General features: G+C 38.8%; 1 protein-coding gene across 1 annotated transcript in view; it reads right to left on the bottom strand.

The window, feature by feature from the left end:
• Window positions 1–25,693, bottom strand: part of SLC9A7 (solute carrier family 9 member A7) — a 109,858-nt gene that overhangs the window by 67,677 nt on the left and 16,488 nt on the right. The window contains exons 2-9 of the mRNA XM_083361536.1: window positions 11,131–11,330; window positions 10,294–10,371; window positions 7,038–7,114; window positions 6,304–6,416; window positions 5,680–5,785; window positions 5,332–5,473; window positions 4,684–4,789; window positions 3,054–3,142 (exon numbers count right to left, since the gene is read on the bottom strand). Coding sequence (XP_083217662.1) covers window positions 3,054–3,142; window positions 4,684–4,789; window positions 5,332–5,473; window positions 5,680–5,785; window positions 6,304–6,416; window positions 7,038–7,114; window positions 10,294–10,371; window positions 11,131–11,330 — 911 coding nt within the window. The remainder of the gene's footprint in view (window positions 1–3,053; window positions 3,143–4,683; window positions 4,790–5,331; window positions 5,474–5,679; window positions 5,786–6,303; window positions 6,417–7,037; window positions 7,115–10,293; window positions 10,372–11,130; window positions 11,331–25,693) is intronic.

Raw genomic sequence — 25,693 nt, 5'->3', positions numbered from 1 at the left:
AGGAAAGATGAACTGTCAGCCTACAATGGTTGTGTGCTGTGGGAGAGCCAGGTCGTTGTTCCACCCAGCCTGCACTCCAGGGTGCTGGATTCTTTACACAAAGGGCACCCCGGAATTATGAGGATGAAGGCGTTAGCCCAGAGCTACTTGTGGTGGCCAGGCCTGGACATTGAAGACTGAGTTAGGAGTTGCCAGGCATGCCAAGAAACCCAACCGGAGATGCTACACACGCCAGTGCATCACTGGGAGACCCCCCCCCCCATGGTTTCGCATGCACATTGACTTTGCAGGCCCATTCCAAGGGCAGGTATTCCTCATAATTAGTGGACAGCTACTCAAAGTGTCTGGAAGTGGCACCAGTCTCATCAATGACAACGAACAGAGTCATCCATGACTTGCGCTGACTGTTCACCATGCACAGTCTGCCAAATGTGATTGTGTCCGACAATGGGGCACAATTCACAGCAGGAGAGTTTCAGGCTTTCCTAAATGCCAACGTGATCTGGCATGCAACGTCTCCTCCATTCCACCCAACAGCCAGGCAGAACGGATGGTCAGGACGACAAAGGAATCGCTCAAGCAGATAACCACGGGGGACTGGAATCAGCACCGGGTGAACTTCCTACTGTGCCAACACACAACCCCCCTATACCGCAGTGGGTCGCAGTCCAGCAGAGCTGAGGTGGGGCCGCCGGCTCACGACGAAGCTCGACCGACTTTATCCAGATAGAGTAGTGGCAGAGATGGCTCAACCCAAGCCACCCAGGAATTTGCAGCTGGGTGACTTGGTCTGGGCCAGGAACTACGGGGGTGGGGTGTTTGGGTGGCAGCCAGGGTGACCAAGATAAAGGGGCCCTTGTCCAAAATCATGTTAGGTGATGAGCCCATGGTTAGATGCCACATTGACCAGTTATGGCATCAGCAAATGGAGACCGCTCAGGGGGCAGATGCCAAGGAAGTACCAGATATTTCCTCAGACACCCAGGGTGATGACATTTCCCTGAGTCTGCCCTGGTCTACCGCGGCCGCCTCCGGCAAGACGGAGGCATGAAGGCCAGGAAAGTTGCCAGCAGTTGCGGTGACTTGAGCAGACAGCGTGAGTCCATTAGACTGGAGCAGGATCATATCCCCCTCTCAAGACAGATGCCTCACAGACATTGCGCCAGTCCACCAGGATGTGAGGTCCCCCAGCCTACCTCAAGGACTACGAGTGCTGAATAGACTGAGGGTGACAGCCATCTAAGGAGGGAGGGGTGTTATGTACGGTATTGTAAATATGCTAAGCCATTGACCTATTGTGGAGAAGCTAAGCGGGTATTTCCTGCCAAGCCGAGGCTAGCCCCCAGGGGACCCTGATGGTTAGTCCCAACCATTTCGGCGGGAACATTCGTATTTGGGTGGGAGATTCCGGGCAATTGGTAATTGGGTGAACACCTGAGGGGTTAAGGGTATAAGTTCCGGCCATTACCTGTTGCTCAGTTAGTTCTGTTCCTGTTGCAATAAAGCTATGTTATGACGCTGTGTCGCTCCCTGCCTATTGAAGTAACCTACTACATGAAAAAAAACTCTGAAAAAGAACCAGGAAAAAATGGTTTAAACAGAAGAGTGTCTCTTCTGAACAAGAAAAAAAAATCACATCCGCATCCAGCTCTTGGTGGGGTGGGGATTTTTATTTTTTGCCTCATTTTGATCTTTTCAAAAGACCACGCCCCATCACCGTTCACCTGCTGTGCCCCCCACAGACCCAAATTCCTTCTTTCCCTTCCTTTGAAACAACCCCCCCCCCGCCCAAATCCTCCCCTTCCTCCCTTCTGAATTACAATGAAAGAAAGTGAAGTTTTTTTTCTTTTCTGTTCTTTATATATTTAAATTGCTAGAAGGAAGTGGGGAAGCAAACCATCAGGAGACACTCTTCTGTTTTAACCTTTTTCCCTTGTCATTTTTTGGAGTTTTCATCTTGCTTTCATGAGAGGACAGTGTTTGGGGGGGTGAAACTGCCCCCTTCCCTCCCCCCAAGCCACAGCCAAGCAAGACACCAGCCGCCCGGCCATGCGCTTCCTCCTGTCTGAGGTTTTCGTTGTTGTGAGCATTTCTGTTGAAGATTGGCAGCATCTGTGTTTGATTTTTATTTTCCCACCCCTATCTGCTGGGTGGATGCAGCAGGTTTTGGTCACTTCTGTCATGCTGGGAGGTTACCCACGAAGCATGTTTGTTTTTTGGGGGGATCTCCACTCTGGTTGCTACGCTTGCTTAAATCCTCTTTCTCCACCTCCTCCTCACCAGACCCCCCCCTTGTCTTTAACAGTGCAGTAGGAAGACCCCTGCCATGCTGGGGATGATGGGGATCTGCGCTCTGCGGAGTAGGGGCAGGGCTCTAGCTAACTGACATTTCTTCTGGGCTCAGCGGAAGCACCAGGATCAGCGCCAATCAACTGGAAAGCAGCACTGATCCTGGTGCTTCTGCTGAGCCCTGACAGCCCTGAAGAAGCACTGATCAGCTGGAAAGTGGCACTGATCCTGGCGCTTCCGCTGAGCCCTGACAGCCCTGCAGCACCAGCCGTCTCTCGCTCAGGTTTGTGCGGTACTGCTGCCAGTTCAACTCATTCCCCTCCCCTGCTACCACTTCTCTAGGATGGTCGCATACCACCTGCCAGGTGCCAATGTACCACCAGTTGAAAAGCCCTGTCCTAGCAGAATCATGTGGCAAAAATGGGAATACATCAGTCACACTGGCACAGGGAAAAGTGTAGTAGAAGAATAGCCAAGAATCTTTGCCCCAGCCCTGTGGTTCTGTGGGACTAAGAATGTTTTTGGGGGACATGACAGAGGTACATTTCAAACTACAATTCTGCATCCCTGTAGTCTGGGTAACAATCCAAAGAAGACTGCACTTGACTGTTTTCCCAATCATATATTTCAGTTCATCCATTTTTATTAACTACAAAAAGCATTTTCTGTTCTTATCCAGTAAGAACAACTTGATGCAATAAGTGTATGTATACAACACAAATCATGTTTATTTACACAGCAAAACCAACATTTTTTTTCCTCACCTGCTTGGTTCGGCTTCTTGATTCAACAGATAGATTATTGTATGTGTAATGAGCTTGTGTTATTCCACAGAAAAGAACAGATACAACCCCTGTCAAGAAAACAGCAATAAAAAGAAACATTAAATAACTGTAGATTGTCTTTTTTCTATGCTTATTAAGATTTTAAATATGTTTTTTTCATTCCTAAAGTATTGAAGATCTGGCTTGCCTATGAGGACCTGGTAGGTTAACCTTTTCTAAGGCACGTATCACATGAAAAGCTACAGAGCTTAACTTACTTGAAGATATTACTCTGTGTCCTGGACACCTAGTTCTGTATTCCCAGGAGTACAAAGAAAACTGTTGTACCTGTAAGTAAGACCTGCCATACAGCATCTTCTCAGATGCCCACCTATCATATATATTTCATGTTTATAGAGAGAACCTTCACAGCTCCCGATTCTTCAAACCATTGGTGAGATTGAAATAAAATACTAGCCTCATTCTGGCATTGAGAAATCAATCTATAGTTTGTAGAATACAAGCATTTTATGCACAACTATCTAGGTACAAAGGACAAAATTACAACTAGACTCTTTGTATCAGCAATTCAGTGATATTTGAAACATAGCACTTAAATGTACTACATTTCAGTTCATACAATGTTTCAACATTTTTAAAGATTTATTTCCTGCTAATAAAGAAAATTGTAAATAGCTACTAGAACCATAAAGAATACAGCATAGATCATATTTTGTCTAGAATTGTTCAATATAAATAATTCTGTATTTATATAAAATTCAGCCCATTAAAAATGTTAACAATCTTATTTAAATGAAAACAAAATACAGAGGAATCAGCTTCAGCTTCTCTGACTCTGACTGGAACTTTTGAACTTGCTTTTCAAAAAATTATAGTCTCCATAAAAATGTATTCCCAATGTCAATTCTATAGAATAGAAAATCTCAATATTATAAATAAAAACTTTTAAACTACCTGGATTATCAATAATGGTCATGCTGGCTTAGAATTCTGGGAGTGAAGTCTGCATATCTGATTACAAAAGCTGCCTTATGGTAGCCAATTCAAAATATATAAGGATGTTCCTGTTTTGGTACAATTCAAACTGATTTTGAACTCTGTAACATCACTAAAGGACAGAAACTAAGGCAGCTTAGTCCAGGAAAATACATATCATCAAAATGTAAAGAAATGTGCAAATGTCATTCACAATTGAAGTATACATTGTTGTTTTTAGCATTTATTTTGATGCAGGAATAAGGCCAAGGAACTAAGTTATAGATTGCATAACTTTTCATTTTCAATATCCTAACTATGCTTCCAAGAAAATCAGTGTGAATCAACAACTTAAAGCAGTTCTTGGAAAAGATGCCACCGCTTTTAGATACTGAGAGCAAGTGTTATGGTTTTGTTCTTGCACATGATTCAAAGCCCAGATTGAATTCAAAGTGTTGCAGAAGTGTATTCAAATATGTACTCCATGCACTGTTGCTAAAACTAAATTAACTTACTTATCTCAAAAATAAATACACACATCTGATGACAGGAACAATTATAGTGTTCCAACAATAGAAATTGCTATGTCAGCATGACATTACTTAAATTTTTCTTTTCTATAAAAGCGTCTTACCTGTAAAACCACAAGCTTCAGCCAACAAGAATGTACTCCAAGACATCAGGAAAAAAAGGGCTGTCTCCAGCAAGGGAAAATAGTGTAGTTTGGTAAACTTTGTCACGTGAACATTTTGTCAAGGCCACACAAAGACTAGATGTGATTTAAGAATTACTTATATCTGTCTCAAGGGTATCAGTGATGAGGCAGAATTGTAGAGCAGCTATACAGTTAATTGTTGGTTCCCACAACATCCTAATGTAGACTAAAAATGTTTTTAGATTAGCCTTAAATCTTTGCTTGGACAATGGCCAGATTCTGAACTCCTTTGTCAACTGGCCACTCATCTCCTTCCATCCCTCCTTATCTTCCTACCTGCCTTCTCCTTAAATTTACTTTCATATAATCTTTCCATTTTAGCCTAATCTGAATGAAAAGTTTGATTTTGGCTTGATCCATAATAGACCCTGTCTCTAAACCAAGTTTCCTGTGCTGCAAAATTTTCCCTTATCCAGAGAAGCTTTGGAAGATTATATGCTTTCCATCACAATTCTCCAGAGACAAGAGCTGCAAAGAAGAGAAAAACAAATTGCCTGTGCCAAAAAGGGAAACTACAACTTGGTTTGCACATACAAACAGCTGGAAGGCATTTTAGCAGAAGGATATAAGAGCTGTCACAACTCCAGTCGCTACTCCCATCATGAAAGAACCACTGAAGATTCCAAGAAAGACGCCAACAGATTTAAAAAAGGCTGCTGCATCAAAGGCATGGGCATTTTCCCCAGTGGGTTGATATGCTACGATAGAACTGTAAAAAGAGAAGGGAGAGAGAAATCGCAATCAGCCAAAAATCTATCCTACATCATTATTAACAACCAACAAACCATTGTTCTAGACATCAGGTAATTCTCACCTATTCATCCATTCCCAAATATCTCCAGGTAAATAAAAGAACAATGATGTCCCCACAATGACATTACAAAACACAGGAAAACACCTGAGCATTTTACTTACGAAGATAGTACAATAGCAACAGCATCATTTAGAACACTTTCTCCAAACAGCAGTGCATATAAATCAACATCAGCATGAAGTTCATTAAAAATTGCCAGTACAGTGACTAAAATAAGGAAACAAAAAAGTGTAAAAGACGTAACATTGAATTGTATATAATTCTTTATAGAAAACATTTTCTTTACATTTCCTATACAGGGAAAAGTTTTCATGTTGCAATACAAACATGTAGTCAAAGATGTTAACAGGCTAAGTTGAGTTTTAGTGAAATGACTGACAAGCATTTTTGCAATTTCTTTATTTACTTTACATGAATTATGCTGATCTATGAATGTAATAAATATTTAACTTGATTTGTATGTGTTAAATTTATTACAAGGTAACTCTACCTTACTAGTTATACAAAACCATACAGACACAAAGTTTGATTCACACATCATGTTAAGCCAAATGCATTTTTTCTTGTTTGTTTTGCTTAGCATGTTTGTGAAATCACTGCATACGTAAAGTATGCTTTATGCCTTACACACTGTATGAACTGAGCCAATTATAATGTAGGTAAATCATGAATTAAAACATACTACAACCATATATAAACCTAATTTTAAGAACTGAAGTTTGTACCTGGATCAGTAGCAGATATTATGGCTCCAAAGAAAAGACAATCAGTGTAGTAGAATTTATCAGAAAGCTGTCCCACCAGCTTCATTAGTTTTACCACACCATACATGAGATTCCTGCAGAATAAGAAGATGCAAGGAAACATTATTTTTTCAGTGTTTTTATTTATTTCTCTGACCTTATTTAAATACTTTTCAGCCCTACACAGAATTAAAAATACATGAAATTCAGTCAAACATAATAAACACATAAAATGCCATGTAGAGTAATATCAAATATAAACAACAATGAAATGGTCATAAAGCACATTATTTTAGATTTAGTCTATTATGTGTTTTTTTAAAATGTATGACTATTTTTGTTTTCCAAGTAATTCTAGAATGAACAAATATAGAACTTAATTTATATATTACTTAAATTAAATGGATGGCCCTGAGATTACATTCATAACCTCTGTTTTCATTGAATACAAATAAATAAGAGGACATTGTCCTTGATTCTTCTCATACACATCACACATAGAAAGAGAGAGGGGGGAGGGGAACTATTTTAAAGCTATTTTTAAAGGTAACCAAATTGCAGGAATGAAAACCAAAAAAAATTAAAGAGAATTTTTTTACTGATTATTAGTTTTGCCAAATATCTTCTCTTGCATGCTGTTTTACTGAATCAGCTGAAGAACAGTGGCCAAAATTATCTCCCACAAGGCCTAAAAAATATTGCAATACTCAACTCACCCAATAATGAAACAAGAGACTGCAGTTCCCAAGAAAGCATAAGTTAAAATTGACCCAAGATTCCTGAAAAAGTGTCTCTGTAAGGAGGGGAAAAAGTGAGTTAGTTGCAAAAGGAGTTCTTCAGAATTTTTGCCAAACTCAAAAAAAAAGTACCACATTTGGTAATGTGAGTGTGGAAATGTTGGCCAGAAAACAGATGTTTATTAGAACATCAATCATCTCTGAATCATTTTGCAGGGCTAGCTAATATAAAGAGCTCAGGGTGTCTATGCAGGGCTTTGGTTTGGCTGAGTCAGGGTCAAAAAAGGAAGTTATTTGATGTAGAAGTTCATAGTTTATTGCTTGCTTAATAAGTTAACCCAGTAGAACAGAGTTCCCCAACCTTTGTGGACTGGCAGGGGAAGAGGGGATGGTTCTGTGCATGCGGTGGGCAAGTGTGTGTGGGCCCATCGCTCATGCAAATGGAGCATGCAAGGTAATTACAGCAATCCAGTTACTAACACATAGTCCTCTCTGTATTCAAGAAATGGTTGAAAATGACTTTGTCATGTTTGAATCCCTGGTGGAAAATAGAGGAATATTTATCAACACTTTACAGGCCATAAGGGTTCATCTACTTTGGATGCAGACCTATCATTCCAACAAGGTGTTTACAATCCCAAATGGGTTTATAAATCATTCTGGGATGGCCAAAATACAATATTATAATTTCATCCTTTATTTCTTAGCAATTATGAAACAAAGAGTAAAACAAAACAAGTAATCTCAGTGAGAATGTAGAGTACATCCTTTCTAACACTCTCCAATCTCCTACCTTAACTTTACCTTAATATTCAAAAAATCTGGCACACCAGTTTCAATGGATATCTCATCATTATAATTTTATCTCTGGATTTAAAAAATAATAAATTTGCATGTACACAAAACATCAGCAGCTATATATTGCACCTGTGAAAGGAGAAACTGAAGACAGTATTAAGTGAAATCCAGCTGTGGCTGAATTTAAAGCCCTAATTTCCACTTATTACAGTGTACTCCCACAAGAAAAAAAATAAAGCCTTTTGCATTTATTTTATTTCAGCAGCTTTCTTAGCTGTATACTATAAACACACATCTTAATTAAGAGACAAGTCCTCAACTTATGACCACAATAGAGCCCAAATTTTATGTTGTTAAGTGAGACATTTGCTAAGTGAGTTTTGTCCCATTTTACAACTTTTCTTGCCACAGTTGTTAAGTGACTCACTGCAGTCCATAAGTTAGTAACCTATCACAGCTGTTAAGTGAATCTACTTCCCCACTGACTTTGCTTGTCAGAAGGTCACATGATCTTAGAACACAGCAATGGTCATAAATATGAAGCAGTTGCCCAAGTATCTGAATTTTGATCACACAATCAAGGGAATGCTGCAAAGGGTGTAACTGTGTAAAATGGTCATAACTCACATTTTTCAGTGTTGTTGTAACTTTCAATGGTCACTAAAAAAACTGCTGTAAGTTGAGGACTGCCTGTACTTTATATTACAGTAAATCACTCAACTTAAAGGATACTAAATCTAATGCCAAGCTTCTGTAAATTTGGAATAAAGGGGAAAAGAGCCATGAATTTAAATTCCTAAAGGTATAAAAGTCATATCCGTCTTGTCACTAGCAATAAGCAATTAACAGTCTTATATGGATTCATTCTTGTCTGCAGTAAAGTTTCTAATTATCTGAGCCACGTTTACAACCTCTGCTAATTCCACCTAAGAAGTCAAGCTAAGCCGTGAAATATCAAGAGATCTGCAATTGATCAAGAAGCGTGAATACTAAATTTGTATAGCTAGTCCTCAACTTACAATCATAATGAAGTCTGCCCCAGTTGTAAAGTGGGTCTTTTTACAGCCTTTTTTATGGTGGTTGTTAAGGGAACCCATTGTTTGCTATGGGGCATTTTTTGCCAAAAACTAGAAATAAATGACAGGTTTTGGCAAAAAACATCACAATCTGCAACCATCTGTCCATGGGACACTTCAAATGGCCATAAATGCAGAACACCTGAAGTGCAGTCAAGTGACTATGGAAAGAGTGAGTGGCCATCAGAACTTCAAAACCGAGCCATAAATATCTTTGGTGTGTGTGTGTCTGTTGTAGCTTCAAAAAGTTGCTAAACAACTGGTCATAAGTTGAGAACTACCTGTACTAGCACTATGGTCCATAACACGGGCCTAGGAAATCTGATAAAAAGGGAAACTGGAGCCATTTATTTAAAAGCTTAGTCTTGGGGAAAGGGAATTTCCTATTCTGCTCCAGCCAGATTCAAGATAAAAGTGCAGGGAACTATAATTACTTGCCCAGTTAAGACATTTTCTCCCAAGAGAATAGTCACATCATACCCAGACATCTAAAAGTTTTAATGCTGTACACTGCCTGGACTCATTGTATATGTTGAGCGGATAAAATAATAAAATAAAATAATAAAATAAAATAAAATAAAAGTGTGCGTGTGGGGTAGAGATTGCAGGAAATAATTTGCCAGGCTTGTGGATGGGTTGGTGTTAGACACCACACATAACCGTCTTGCTGTGGAAATAGAGACCATTTCTTCTTAATAATAATAATAGTGAAGTTGGAAGGGACCTTGGAGGTCATCTAGTCCAACCCCCTGCTCAGGAAGGAAACCCTATACCATTTAAGACAAATGGCTGTCCAGTCTCTTCTTAAAAACTTCCAGTGTTCGAGCATTCACCACTTCTGGAGGCAGGTTGTTCCACTGGTTAATTGTTCTAACTGTCAGGAAGTTTCTCCTTAGTTCTAGGTTGCTTATCTCCTTGATTAGTTTCCATCCGTTGCTTCTTGTCCTACCTTCAGGTGCTTTGGAGAATAGCTTGACACCCTCTTCTTTGTGGCTCCCTCTTCTTCATCTGATGCTTCACTGGATCCAAGACATTATATATAAACATTTGCACTATAGATATGGTTGAGGTAGGAAAACTGTAGCCATAAACATATTTAAATAAAATAAACTTAGCTTCACTGACAAGGGCATATGGATTTTGTAATATCAAAGTAGAAAATGGCAATATACCAAATAATTTATAACAACAAAAAAACTGCCCTCTGTTATTTTAAAAATTGAAAATAAAGACAAAATTGGTAACTATCCAGAAAAATATGTAAGTATTTAAGAAGGGAACGTGATATAAGAAAAATTCAGTTTTATGTGAACACAAGATGAAAATCCAGATTCTGGAAAATAAGAGGATTTGAGGCTTACTTTCTTTAAACTGTAGCCAGCATGGAAAATAATGGGAGGCAAAAGGATGTTGAAAAATACTTCTGGGTCAAAAGTTACCTTAAAAGAAAAAGAGAACATATTATTAAATAAAATGCCTATGTGGCTATATTTTTGATAGTTTCTCATGACATATTTTTCAAATTATTTTCTGAAATTATTACTTTGATATCTGCCTCAGGAAACAGATTTTATTGCAAGAAGTTGCTACATCACTCTAATTCACAAGCATATGTTCCACTTTGCAAGAAGATTCAGGCAACCATTTATCTTTTCCAACAAAAGTTTCACTTAACCTACATTCTGCACATGGCAAAATGGTGGCTTTCCTTCAAATACTAAGACCACAGTAATAAAATCAGCAGTTGAACAAAATAAGTTTGGATTCATATCCTTATTAGGAATATCAATGAGAAAGTGGCTTTGGATAATCTACCCTTACATTTAGTTCCTGATTTGTAAAAAAAATAACAGAAGAAGCAAGCCACATCATGACTTGTGAGAAAGAATAAGAAATGATTATTTAATAGTACATGTTGCACACACCTGAGATTTTGAGGTTATCAGAACAAAGTACCCTAGTTGGTGGAAGGAGGGAAGGTAAACTACCAAACTCCTATGGAAAGATCAATACAGTAATCATGTCTAAGGGCCACAGAATGCAAAAGAAATGAGATGTTATTGTATTTGAAAATCACTACAAACTGCAGCCTACTAGTAGGAAACATCACATGGCATCTCACATTTTCAGCTTTGAAAAAAATCTTGTGTAAAATGGTACATTTCAGTAAGAACCTTAGTTAACAAAAGGCAGCTCACTTTTCGCAGTATATCATTCTGTTCCACATTGTGTATTTTTCCAGGGCTTATTTCTCCTTTTAAAGTATATTCAAAGAACTTCCCACTGATATTGACCAATAGAGTGGAATAAGCCCTGTCTTCCTGAGAACAGCTGAAAGGCTTGTCATGACCACTGGCAGGAGGTATGCCATATCTCAAGATTACTCCAACAATCAGCCCTGAAAGACAAATAGGACTATGAGTTACATCCTACTGGGGCTATATAAGCTTTTACATGTTTTATTTCTTAAGAAGGATTTGTCACCAATTGTTTATGTTCATTTTCATGTTTTACATAAGGAGGATAGGTATACAGATATTTTTCTCATCATTATAAACATAATTATAATCACAATATTATGCAAAGCAAGCTTAATAGGTTCAGTGGGGCATCATTTTAGAACTGCCTCACTGCCTTATGTTGATATTTTAATTTTTACTTGGAAAAGGAGGAAGTCCTATTTATAAATAATCTCATGTCCATAAATATACTAGATTATTTTTTTAAAAAAATATATAGGGATTCATACCTCCTTCTCAGATTCAGTATACCACAATTTCTGATGATCCCCAAACCATTCAGAACTTTAAAAAAAACATAAAATGCAAGCACTTGATCCTTAAAATGTCCTATCTTTATCTGATTTATACTTGGGCAATTCACTGGCCAAATCCCCAAACACACTGAGCAATTAAACACCAATTTAGAAACTGAAATAATGATAATAATATTAATATTAATATTATTATTAATAATAATAAGAAGAAGAAGTAGTAGTTGGAAGGGACCTTGGAGGTCATCTAGTCCAACCCCCTGCTCAGGCAGGAAACCCTATACCATTTCAGACAAATGGCTGTCCAGTCTCTTCTTAAAAACTTCCAGTGTTGGAGCATCCACCAATTCTGGAGGTAGGTTGTTCCACTGGTTAATTGTTCTGTCAGGAAGTTTCCCCTTAGTTCTAGGTTGCTTCTCTCCTTGACTAGTTTCCATCCGTTGCTTCTTGTCCTGCTTTCAGGTGCTTTGGAGAATACATTTTGTTTAGCACCTTGGGTTCTGCTGTGATTCCAGTAACCAGCAGGTTGATTTGGCAAGTTTCCAGCCTCAAAATGAATTCATATCTAAGCGTCTCAAAAGATTGAATTAGAGCTGATCTGTTTTTATTGTATTTGCTATTCGTATATTTAATTTCGCTCTGTATTGTAAATCGCCTAGAGAATTTTTTTTGTTCTGAAGTAGCCTATAAATAGTATTCCAAAGAGAGATGCATAAATTTGTTATTCCAAAAAAGGGGGGAAATATAACCATGCTATTTATGGCATAAACTTTTATTGATAAATTGTTGACATGAGTTCTTGGAAAATAGCTGTATCATATATCAGATCTTTAGTTTGGAGAGAATGAAATGCTAAGATTTGTAAAAACAAACAAACAGCACTTTAATCACACTACAAATTTGCATGATCATTTAGTCAAAATAGTTCAATAGTTCTGTGGGAAGTCAGCTCCCCAGAGAAGGAAATATTAAAAGGGCAGAAAAATATATTTCCTAAAAAGATATTGAAGAACCAGGAAAGCATGCCAGGTTTCTTAATAGCCCCAGGTCTCCTTCCCCCAAGCAGAAACCAATTCTATAGAAATGCAGATGTAAATCATCAGGAAGGTTGGAGCTAGAAGCTTAGGAAGACAAAGACACCTAAAACAGGGCTTTTCAACCTTTTCACCCATTGTACCACTTTTAGGATATGGCAACATCCAAGTACCAACAGTCGCTTAGCAAGGTGTCAAAAACTTAATAAAAAAAGGAAAAAAGTGATGAAGTACAGGTAGTCCTCAACTTACAACAGTTCGCTTAGTGACTGTTCGAAGTTACAATGGTACTGAAAAAAGTGCCCCCCAAGCCACAGCAGAGCAAGACACCTGTCTGCCCACCCAGCGGTGCTCTTCCTCCTGTCTGAGGTTTTCACTGTTGTGAGCATTTCTGTTGAGGACTGGCAGCGCGGGTGGGGTGGGGGGTGTTTGGTTTTTATTCCCCCCCCCCGTCTGCTGGGTGGTTGCTGCAGGTTTTGGTCACTTCAATGACCCTGGGACACTGTGACCATCATAAATATGAATCAGTTGCCAAGCATCTGAATGTAAATCACAACAGCTTGGCGATGCTGCAACATTCCAGCTGATTGGCACTTCTTCTGGGCTCAGAAAGCACTGATCCTGGCGCTTCCGCTGAGCTCTGACAGCCCTGCAGCTCCATCCATCTCTCACTCAGGCTTGTGCAGTGCTGCCACCAGTTCAGCTCATTCCCCTCCCCCGCTACCACCTTTCTAGGATGGTCGAGTACCACCTGCTAGGTGCCAATGTACCACAGGTGGTACCCGTATCACTGGTTGAAAAGCCCTGACCTAAAATCTACATACCCCAGCCCCAGGAAAGCAGGATATGACCTTGGAACATAATAGGATTGACCCACAACCATCAAGAATACCAGAACGGCACACCCAGACTCAGGTCAGAATACATGACACAGGAAATACAAAGCCTGAAATAGAAAATAATTCCAAACAAAAGGCTCCAGAGGGTATAAAAACCCACTCCCTACATGTGCTCAGTCCTTTTTCTGCCTGACATCTTCCTGTCTGTTCTCTCACCAATAAACTACAACCTTCTTCCTAAAGCACTTGCCATGTTTATTCCAAGCTTGGATGAACCACGATGAAGACCTCTCTTCCAACAGTACCAGATAAAACACCTAACAGATATATCTTAAAATTAATTATTACCTTTGGATATCTAGTGGGATACCACCAATAGAGAAAAGAAATGAAGTTCTAAAGGGAATCTCATAATGAGTATGAAAAATTAGCATTAACCAATATAGAACAACACAACATGAATTATATGTTCCATGAACCATGGTTGATAAAGAAACATAGTATTCTAACAATGTAGGACACTAGCCTGGCCAAAGAGCATAAGCTTGGATCACAAGGCTATTTATTCTAGTGCATTTTTGAGATCACAAGAGTAAACTAGAGAGCAATCTCATTTATGCTTTTCAAAAGAATATCTGTTACCCGTTCAATAATTTGACATGAGCTTTGGTTTACCTTTATAAAACTCAAAACACACATCTTAGAAATTTATATTTGTACAAAAGACTAATTCAACAGTCAAGTGAATTTAAAAATGGATAATCTAATGGATTCAAAGAATGTCAGTGGACAGCTTGCAATTTCCCTTGCATGCTACATTTTCTAAAAAGGTAACAAAATCTCAACAATCCAATGTGCAGACAACCCTTTTAAAAATGGTTGGGAAAATGCATTGTGATCTTGCTCTACTTTCTTGCTAAAGTGCTCACACGAATTAGCAGCAAATATAAATCCGGAAAAGCTCTGCCTCTCAAAATAAAAGCTAGGTAAAATAATGTGTGCATCTAATGAGTGGATAATAGCTTTTAAACTATAAACTGGAGAGCAAGAAAAGAAATATTTGCCTTACTTTTTTAGCAAAAGTACTTAATTCTGCCCCTTCATGGACTACTGCCTTGTCGTGGCAAAGGGGCTTGCATAATTCAATGAAGCTATGAGCTATGCCGTACAGGGCCACCCAAGACGGAAAGGTCATAGCAGAGAGTTCTGACAAAATGTGATCCACTGGAGAAGGAAATGGCAACCCACTCCAGTATCTTTGCCATGAAAACCCCATGGACAGTACCAAAAGGCAAAAAGATGATGCTGGAAGATGAGCCCCTCTCAGGTCAGAAGGCATCCAATATGCTACTGGGGAAAAGCAGAGGGCTAGTACTAGTAGCACCAGAAAGAATGAAGCGACTGGGCCAAAGCTGAAAGGACGCTCAGCTGTGGATGTATCTGGTGTGAAAGGAAAGTCCGATGCTGTAAAGATTTTTTCTCCATAGGAACCTGGAAGGTAAGATCCATGAATCAAGGAAAGCTGGACATTGTCCAACAAGAGATGACAAGACTGAACATTGACATCTTAGGAATCAGTGAACTAAAATAGACAGGAATGGGTGAATTTAATTCAGATGATCATCAGGTATACTACTGCGGGCAAGAATCCGTCAGAAGAAATGGAGTAGCCTTCATAGTCAATAAAAGAGTAGGAAAGCAATACTGGGATAACCCAAACCCTAACCCTAACCCCCAAATGACAGAATGATCTCAGTTCGAATCCAAGGCAAACCATTCAATATCACAGTAGTCCAAGTGTATGCTCCAAACACCGGTGCTGAAGAGGATGAAATTGACCAGTTCTATGAAGCACTACAGCACCTTATAGAACTAACACCAAAAAATGATGTCCTTATCATCATGGGGGATTGGAATGCTAAAATAGGAAGCCAAAAGATAACTGGAATAACAGGCAAGTTTGGCCTTGGAATACAAAATGAAGCAGGGCACAGGCTGATAGAATTTTGTCAAGAGAATATGATGGTCATAGCAAACACACTTTTCCAACAACCCAAGAGACAGCTCCACACACGGACATCACCAGACAGTCAACACAGAAATAAGATTGATTATGTGCTCTGCAGCCAAAGATGGAGAAGCTCTATACAGTCAGTAAATCAAGACCAAGAGCTGACTGTGGCTCAGACCCTGAGCTTCTGGTTGTAAAGTTTACGCTTAAACTGAAGAAAGTAGGGAAAAGCACTAGGCCACTCAGGTATGAATTAAATCATATTCCTGTTAAATATACAGTAGAGGCGACAAATAGATTTAAGGAATTAGATCTGATAGACAGAGTGCCTGAAGAACTATGGACAGAGGTTCGCAACATTTTACAAGAAGTAGCAACTAAAACCATCCCAAAGAAAAAGAAATGCAAGAAAGCAAAATGGCTGTCTGAGAAGCTTTGCAAATAGCTGAGGACAGAAAGGAAGTGAAAGGCAAAGGAGAAAAAGAAAGATACGCCCAATTGAATGCAGAATTCCAGAGAATAGCTAGAAGAGATAAGAATGCCTTCTTAAATGAACAGTGCAAAGAAATAGAAGAAAACAATAGAATAGGGAGGACCAGAGATCTCTTCAAGAAAATTGGAGAGATGAAGGGAACGTTTCATGCAAAAATGGGCATGATAAAGGACCAAAATGGCAGGGACCTAACACAGGCAGAAGAGATTAAGAAGAGGTGGAAAAATTACACAGAAGAACTATACAAGAACGAGCTTAATGTCCCTGATAACCACAACAAGGTAGTCACTGACCTCAAGCGAGACATTCTAGAATGTGAAGTGAAGTGGGCCTTAGGAAAGCTGAGCAACAACAAAGCTAGTGGAGGTGACAGTATTCCAGCTGAGCTATTCAAAATCTTAAAAGACAATGCAGTAAAAGTGCTACACTCAATTTGCCAGCAAATTTGGAAAACTCAACAGTGGCCACAGGATTGGAAAAGATCAGTTTACATTCCAATTCTAAAGAAAGGCAGTGCCAAAGAATGTTCAAACTATCGCACCATTGCACTTATTTCACATGCTAGTAAAGTTATGCTTAACATCCTATAAGCTAGACTCCAGTAGTATGTGGATCGAGAACTACCAGAAGTACAGGTAAGAAATGGAGGTAGTGACAGATTTTATTTTCCTGGGCTCCAAGATCACCGGAGACGGGGACTGCAGCCAAGAAATTAAAAGACGCTTGCTCCTGGGGAGGAAAGCAATGGCAACTCTAGACAGCACACTAAAAAGCAGAGACATCACCCTGCCAACAAAGGTGCATATAGTCAAGGCTATGGTCTTCCCAGTTGCAATATATGGCTGTGAAATTTGGACCATAAGAAAGGCTGAGCACCAAAGAATTGAAGCCTTTGAACTATGGTGCTGGAGAAGACACCTGCGAGTCCCTTGGACTGCAAGGGGATCAAACCGGTCAGTCCTAGAGATCAACCCTGACTGCTCTTTAAAAGGCCAGATCCTGAAGTTGAAACTCAAATATTTTGGCCACCTAATGAGAAGGAAGGACTCACTGGAGAAGAGCCTAATGCTCTCTACATGGGACTTCCCTTGAAGACTACTCGGAGGCTCCAACTGGTACAGAATGCGGCCGCGAGAGTTGTCTTGGGAGTTTCCCGGTACTCCCATGTTACACCTTTGCTCCGTGAGCTGCATTGGTTGCCAGTTGTCTTCCGGGTAAGGTTCAAGGTGTTGGTTATGATCTTTAAGTCCCTACATGGCATGGGTCCGCGATACCTCGAGGACCACCTGCTGCCGGTGTCGACTCCCCTCCACCCTGTGCGCGCCCACAGAGAGGGCCTCCTCAGGGTGCCTCCTGTCAAGGAATGTCGACTGGTGGCCCCCAGGGGGAGGGCCTTCTCTGTGGGTGCTCCGGCGTTATGGAACCAACTGCCGGTAGAGCTCCGGATGGCATCAGACCTCCGATCCTTCCGTCGCGGGTTGAAGACCCATTTATTTGAACTAGCGGGTCTGGCCTGATGGGGGTACATGGGTTTTTTATATAGGCTTGTTTTATTATTGGTTTTAACTTGGGCATTGATTTAATTGTTTTTTAATGTCTGTATTGTTATTTATATTTATGCCCTGTGAACCGCCCTGAGTCCCCTTGGGAGAAGGGCGGTATAAAAATCTCAATAAATTAAAATTAAATTAAATTAATGCTGGGAAAGGTTGAGGGCAAGAGAAGAACGGGACGACAGAGAATGAGGTGGCTGGATGGAGTCACTGAAGCAGTAGGCGTGAGCCTAAGTGGACTCCAGAAGATGGTAGAGGACAGGAAGGCCTGGAGGAACGTTGTCCATGGGGTCGCGATGGGTCAGACACGACTTCGTAACTAACAACAACTTAATTCTGAAAGAAAAACTGAGCTGCAGATGGATATTTTGAACCTGGAATTTTTCTGTAACTATTGTTGGCATGCTGAAGCTAAGAATTTGAGCAGTATGAGAAAAGTGGTGCTAATCCTTAAATCCAAAGTTATGAATGACTGAACTCTGGGAGGATGAAAGTTCGAATCTGCACAGAATTTCACTTCTGATCTTCTCTAGGGACTCGCTACCTAGTTTGACCCTGTTTTGTTGTATTGGTAAGCATTCTTATGGCAATCAACTGCATCTGTAAAAGGCCACTTTAATTGCACACTTCCAATATGTGGGCTAGGTTTCTTGGTTAGTTAAATTTTAAAGGCCTGCCTTCATAGGTGTTTTAGCAGAAGTATTATTACATAATAAAGAACAAAGGAGTCTCAGCCAATCAAGCTCCCACTGGGAAATCCTATGGGCAACCTTTACTGTGCTCAAATAGCCGCCCTCCGGTGGCACAGGGGGTTTTATCAAGATGACAGAATTAGCCCAGCATGTTTCTGCAGACCCATTCACATGCAGAAATGAACAACCAAAGAGAACGAATATCCTTTTGTAATCTTTGCTTCTAAGCCCATCCATGCTTGAAAAGATAACATTTGTTTCTCAGCAGCACCTGAGGCTTTTTTTCTGCTGAACTGACGGAAGAGAGTGGTATCTACACATAACCTGGCAGGTTTGTTCAAATTCATAGCCTCTCCTATTCAACTGATCAGTCTTCAATATGGGAAGCAGAGGGAGGAAGGAAAGGTAAATGACAACAGGATGATGCAATACACAGAAGGGAGTGAATCTTTCCATTTGCTTGATATCCCTGTTTGCACTGCAGTAAACAGAAACTAATTAATAAAGACATTGCTTCATTCTAAAAACATTTTTTAAAAAAAAGCACATCCAAAAGTGAACAATGTAAAAAACTGAACCATTAGGGTTTTCTCCAAAGAAAAATGGGAAATATATTCCTACATCAACTATCTTAGAAAACCAACGTCCCAAGTAAAAGAAGTAGAGAACAGGGCAGCAGTTATTTATTTTGTTGTATTTACACCGTCTTTCTTCTGGAGGCTCAAAGTTCCACACAAGAATTCACCTTTGCAACACACTGAGGAAGAAGATAGTGACCAGCCCTCTGAATTTCAGGGCTGAATGGCTTTAAAATTGATTTTTTTCTTTCTTTCTGGTAGTCTAGTACACTAGTCACAACAGGGTAAAATTCTGAAAGACCTAAGCCAGGGAATTTATGCCTGGCTTATCTTTGTGATGTGCAACCTGACATCACACAAATGTAATTTGCACATATTACATAATCCATGTCATTGTGTGATGCCATAATACCGATCACTCCCATCTCCCACTTGGCAAAAGTTGATGTCTGCTATCATCTTTAAGTTTCCCATCTTTACTGTACTGTATTTTATCATGCTCTTAAATCTTCTTTCCTTTTCTACCAAAGAGAAAAAAATTCCTTTCCATAAGATGCCTAATTAAATCAACAGAGGGAGAGATAAGGATGATGTCAATAAAAAAGGATCAAGTCAATCCATTTAAATTTCAGTTAAAATGGACTTACTAATGCACAGAGTTAAACTAACTAACCTGTGTCATGGGAATACTTAAACTGGTCCATTCACCTATCTTGCATATTTATTCAAAGCAAAATTTCTGGAAAAGATCCTATAGCTGAAAAAACAACACTTGCTACAAAGGTCAGGCAACACACATCATAACTTCCAAACATTATTGATGCCTTCCTAACCATCTGAGAAAGAACCAATGATGTAATATAGCCTTGTTCTATGTTCCCCAAGTTGTATTTTTTTCTTTAATTTGGTAGGATTGTGTGCGGTCAGAACTATTAAAGAAGATTTGACTGGTTTAATGACTGCTTTGAATTAAACATGTTATCAGAACAAGACCATTTATCTCTAGACAAGAGGAAACTCTGTTCCTTCAATATGCTAAAGCTATAATTTTCCTAATGACTATACACACATTTCCACTGAAATTCCTCAATTTTTTTTGAAGTATTCACAATCAGTGGATACAATATTTGCTTTTCTAGCTTTTTAAACAAGGTATTTTTTCTTTTTTTTCTCATATGCCTAAAAATAAATTTTAAGTGAGAGCTGAGATCATTCCAAAATTAGAAAATAATTACTGCTGGTAGTATTGTCATGCCTATGCAGGAGCAAAACCTAATATATGTCCAGATTGATTATCTAGGCTTCCTTGAACACTTTAATTGGGATGTAAATTGATTAATGAGAAGGGCTCAAGAGCCTGAACATTCTTGAAGGATAACATTAAATGTTCCAGGGCAAAAGAGTATGATCACCAGTAATTTACTCAACACTCATTCTTTCAATAATATCACCAATATATACTGTAGAATAACCAGTATTATGAAGAGAATTAGGCACATAACAAGGACTTCAAATGCATATTGGAGCAATAAAATGCATATACATCAACAAACACTCAAATCACATATATTTATTGTCAGATTTAATTAACAAAGGCTTTCTAAATAAAAATGCTAGAGCAAATATTGTTCAAAAAAGTAAGCACTATGCCTGTACTTTTTTGGAGAACCAGCTTGTAGTTATTGTTAAAGGAAATAGGAACCAGGTAGTTATGAGTTCTAGTTCTGCCTTAGGCATAAGTCCCTCTCTCTCAGCACTAGGAAAAAGGCAATGGCAACTACTTTCAAAAGTATTGCCAAGAAAACTGCATAAATGGCTGCATTCACACATTGCATTAGTCATAAAATGGTTAGTTTGATTTTACATTGTACAAGACCAGCCAATTACATACCAACAAAATGTAACCGATCTCTAATCCATTTTCAGGAAAGAATAAGGTACAGATAATCCTTATGACCAGAACAATTTCATTGTTGTGATCATAAGTCAAAGTTGGCCTTACAATAATTTTTACAGCAGTAGTTAAGGGAGTCATTTGGTTGTTAAGTATATCCTGCTTTCCCATGATTTTTTTGTTGGAAATCAACAAAAAGGTTGCAAATTGCAATCATGTGACCATAAAACACTGCAATCACGTGTAAATGTGCTGAACTCTGGTCATATGACCACGAGGGTGGTGTAATGATCATAACTGACAGTACAGATTGTAAGTTACTTTTTCCAAGTTCATACTTCTGAACCATTGTTAATCAGTTGTAAGTTGACTACTTGTAACAGGCATAGCATTAAAGGAAAATAAATAAAGGTTATTCTTTTATAAATTATATAAAATGTAACACTAAGATGTGGGGCTATCTATTTCCTGCTTAGATAGAGAATTCACACATGGTAATCAACAAAGTTCTTTTGAAATGTTAAAAAGGATAGGAACATCTCAAGGTGGTGAGTAAAACAAGATGGTTTAGTGACGGATGTAAGGAAGTTGTTAACAATAAGTCTTTTGGATGTAAAAGTTCAAAGAAGATCTTCTAGAAATGTAAATGACTTCAAAGACTAACTTAAGTTTCTTAGGGGGGCATGTATCGAGAAAAGAAAGTATAAATGCCTAGTTTGAAACTTGCTCAGTGCGCTCTTTGAACCCAATCCAACTTGGGAAGGGTCTAAGAGGCCGCGTTTGCAAACGCTTTCTTTCTTCTTTATTTTCTTTATTATTTTCAATTTTCTTTTCAATAAATCTTTGTTTTTGTTAACCAGACTTGTCTTTGAGTTGTGAGTATCAGATTTTGGGCTTTTAAATCTCACAGCATCAAGTCAGAGTATAAAACTTTAAGCTTAATTAAATTATTTTGTCCCTATATGTGTAATCTATTGTTGTCAAATTTATCACGATGTTGATCCATCAAAATGCAAAAAATTGCATTTATAAATACAGCATTTATAAAAATATCAGATTTAGATCTATTTCATTATTTTTAAGAGTGGGATCCATTACCAAAGCTGGGTCCACCCTTAGCCTTTTATTTTTAAAAAGTAATGAAACTTGGAATTTGCTGTCCACAGTGTCACCTGTAATTTGAACTTTACTCCTGGTTTCCTCCAAAGCTTGGAGCAACTCATTTTGTTCCCAATCAATATTCATCTCTACAGAAACCTTCCTCTGAGATGGGTTAGGAAATCCATCAATGATTCATCCAATATCAAACAGGAGTCTTCTGTTAGCCCAGAGATTAAATCTGATGTCTCACATTTCAAACATTTAAATGGTACCTGTTTTTATTGCAGACAGAATAAACAAACAAACCTTAAGAGGGATCTTATTCTCTTGAAGGCATTCTTCTAACACAAATAGCAACTAAGAAAGGATGAAAGGATGAAAAAATAGATAGGCCCTCTCTTCCTTCAAAAGTATGCATTTTAATTGCACAAACTGAATCAATAGCACATCCATTTATTTGGGTATTTTAGAAATGTAATAGCTATTTTACATACCTCAATTTTATAGTAGAGAAAAAAGCCATGGAACAAATATTTTTTATCCAATCTGAATCAAAGCACTGTAGAATTTGGTTAGTATTATTTATACTACCATTTGATTATTATTATTTATACTACTTTCCTTTGGCTTGTCTTTACATTGGTAATCAGACCTCTATCTCCTGAGAGAGTGAAAAACCCTAATATGTTGATATTTTTTAGAATTGGGCAGGTTAGCCCTGTGTTTGGAATACTTAATAGATGAGAACTCACCTTTGTTCCCCACTGTAAGGAATAAGTTAATTCCACACAGTACTTTATCTGAAGAAAACTGCAGCATTTCTTTTTGACTCAAGTACAGAATAATGTCTAGAATACTTTAGTCAAACCGCGCCCATCCCATTTTCGGCAATGGGAAAAAGTTCCAATACGTCGCGTGACGTCACGTGATGTCGCGAGTTTGACATGCAACAGTCAGTCTCTCTTAAGAGGTAGTCTTTGGCCTAAGTTTTATGAAACTGAAACAACTGCTCTCAAGAGGATGAAAAACTGAAAACAAATTATGCCCAATCACAATGATCTTCTCTACAATATAATCCGAAATCCAGGTAAGTAATTACGGTATATGTAACTTGCTTAGATTGTTGAGATTTTATTTGACCTTTTCTATGTGTGATTGCTGTTTTCCTTTGTTGATCCCAATCTCTTGCATACCTGTTTAAAAATATTAACACCACAATGTAATATTACTAGTATTCCCTTTACTCTAATGTAATACTTAAGAAAGTGTGTTAAAACTGATATGAGTCAGTGTCTTCTTTCAGTAAAAGCATAGCATTATAACAAAATATTTCACTGTCCAGTAATAAACTATTGGAAAGAATCTCAAGCATATCATTAATAATCTTTGTACATAATGAAATATGCATTTTCATCTATTTTTATCAGTCTCAATCTCTACTTATACAAAAGATTCAATAGTACAGAAACTTCTGGAGAGATATTCTAACCTGTCTATCCAAGGACAACAAAATGCACAGATTCATTAATGCGTTAAGTATACCTAAACTAAACACTGTCAATATAACTTACATAGAGTGGTTGTTCTGAAGGAATATGTCAATCACACCACAAAGTGCTTTCAGCTTTAATTTCAGCTGTTTCAACAGTATAAATTTCATATTACAAGTGCTGAAACCTGCTTAAAACATTGTATAATATTTAACCACTCTTGGCATTGTATATTTTATTACACAGATGCTGGGCCAATTCACTCCATTATTTTAGTTTACAAACAGAAGCCCAAAAGCTTCAGGTCAACCAGCTGCACAGTGCCCTATGGCTGGATTTACAATGGGAAGCCAAATTCAAAGGAGCAGTACCTAGAGCACCTTCACCTTATAATTCCTGAAAGCTGATCTCAGCTTCTACAATTCTGAATTGGGAAACACATAAAAGCTATCCGACAAACCCCAAAGTAAGGATAAGAGTGCATATTTCTTTTCTTTTTAAAAATGAAATGATGTAGTCCTATCTGTTTTGCAGTTCCCCCAAACCAAAGTATGTCCCTTATCCATTAAAATGTTACCCATTCCTGTTCTGGTATATTGTACGAATTATGGTTTATTCATATTTAAATCAAAATGGAAATCTACTCTTTATTGCAGCAACTTGTCCTCAAACCATACACTGACTCAAAACATTCCCATGATTTAAGCATCCTATACCTTGATGTATTTAGTCAAATCAAACTAATGATTCACACTGCATCTTGTGGCAATGGGTGAACTTTGTACATTTACTGATGGTGGGAATCAGTTATCCTAAAGAACCTGACATTATATTACATGTAATCCTCAATTTATAATCATAATGGAGCCTGACAACTATCATCACAAGTCATACTGGTCATTAAACAAGGTACCAATGTGATTGTCTCACTTAATGATCTCAATCTCTGCTCTCCCTACTGTGATTGTTAAGTCACTGTGTGGGTTGTTAAGTGGAGCATCGGGTGCCTCAGGGGTAGGGGAGGTCCTGGGAATCCTAGCACAGCCCCAGACTTGCACTGCAGCATCTTCCCTACCTGCTCTAAGGTATGCAGCTTTTAATATTGCCACTATTTTTTGTAGCCAGTGGCACTGTATAACAGTTCATTTTACATATAGCAGGGCTTTTCAACTTTTTCACCCATTGTACCACTTTTAGGATATGGCAACATCCAAGTACCACCAGTGGCCTAGCAAGGTGTCAAAAACTTGAGGACCAAAAAAAAAAAGGATAAAAGTGATGAAGTACAGGTAGTCCTTGATTTACAACAGTTCACTTAGTGACTGTTTGAAGTTACAATGGCACTGAAAAAAGTGCCCCCCAAGCCACAGCTGAGCAAGACACCTGCCTGCCCGCCCGGTGGCGTTCTTCCTCCTGTTCGAGGTTTTCATTGTTGTGAGCATTTCTGTTGAGGATTGGCAGCGGGGGTGGGGTGGGGAGATGTTTGGTTTTTATTTTTCCCCCCCTTTGCTGGGTGATTGCAGCAGGTTTTGGTCACTTCACATGACCCTAGGACACTGTGACCATCATAAATATGAATCAGTTGCCAAGCATCTGAATGTAAATCACAAGACCCTGGAGATGCTGCAACATTCCAGCTGATCGGTGCTTCTTCTGGGCTCAGCAGAAGCACCAGGATCAGCACCGACCTCCAGCTGGAAACTGGCGCTGATCCTGGCTCTTTTGCTGAGCCCTGACAGCCCTGCAGCTTCTGCAGTGCTACCACCAGTTCAGCTCATTCCCCTCCCCCACTACCACTTTTCTAGGATGGTCAAGTACCACCTGCTAGGTGCCAATGTACCAAAGGTGGTACCCGTGCCACTGGTTGAAAAGCCCTGACATATAGAATTGTGTGCACTAAGCTGCCCACTCTGCTTACACATTCTCCAAATATCCCTTCCAAGTGGGAAACTTATCATTGGGCCAATAAATAGAAAACTGAGAGAATCTCTGTTCTATAGCTAGAGGTCTTACAGAAATAATATTATCTGCTTCCACTTCGCTGCTTAAGAAAGAGACTGAAGGAGGAAAATACCTAAAATTCCTTTCCCAGATGCTTGCAAGAAAAGTTACTGATGCATTTTGTTCTCTTCCAGTTTGGTCATCTGCTGAAAGGTTTAATTGCTCTATCACCACGTTAGTACATTGATGGTTTACATACAGTAAGTTTATATAGGTTATATATTATTAATCACCATCAAAGCTGACACCAGTCAGATCATATAAAAACATAAAGAAGGAATACAAGATCAGAAGATGTGGCG

The sequence above is a fragment of the Vipera ursinii genome (assembly GCF_947247035.1).
Source record: "Vipera ursinii genome assembly, chromosome: 4".
Taxonomy (NCBI): Eukaryota; Metazoa; Chordata; class Lepidosauria; order Squamata; family Viperidae; genus Vipera; species Vipera ursinii.
The sequence above is the reverse complement of the archived record's forward strand: the minus strand, read 5'-3'. Positions and strand labels throughout refer to the sequence as shown.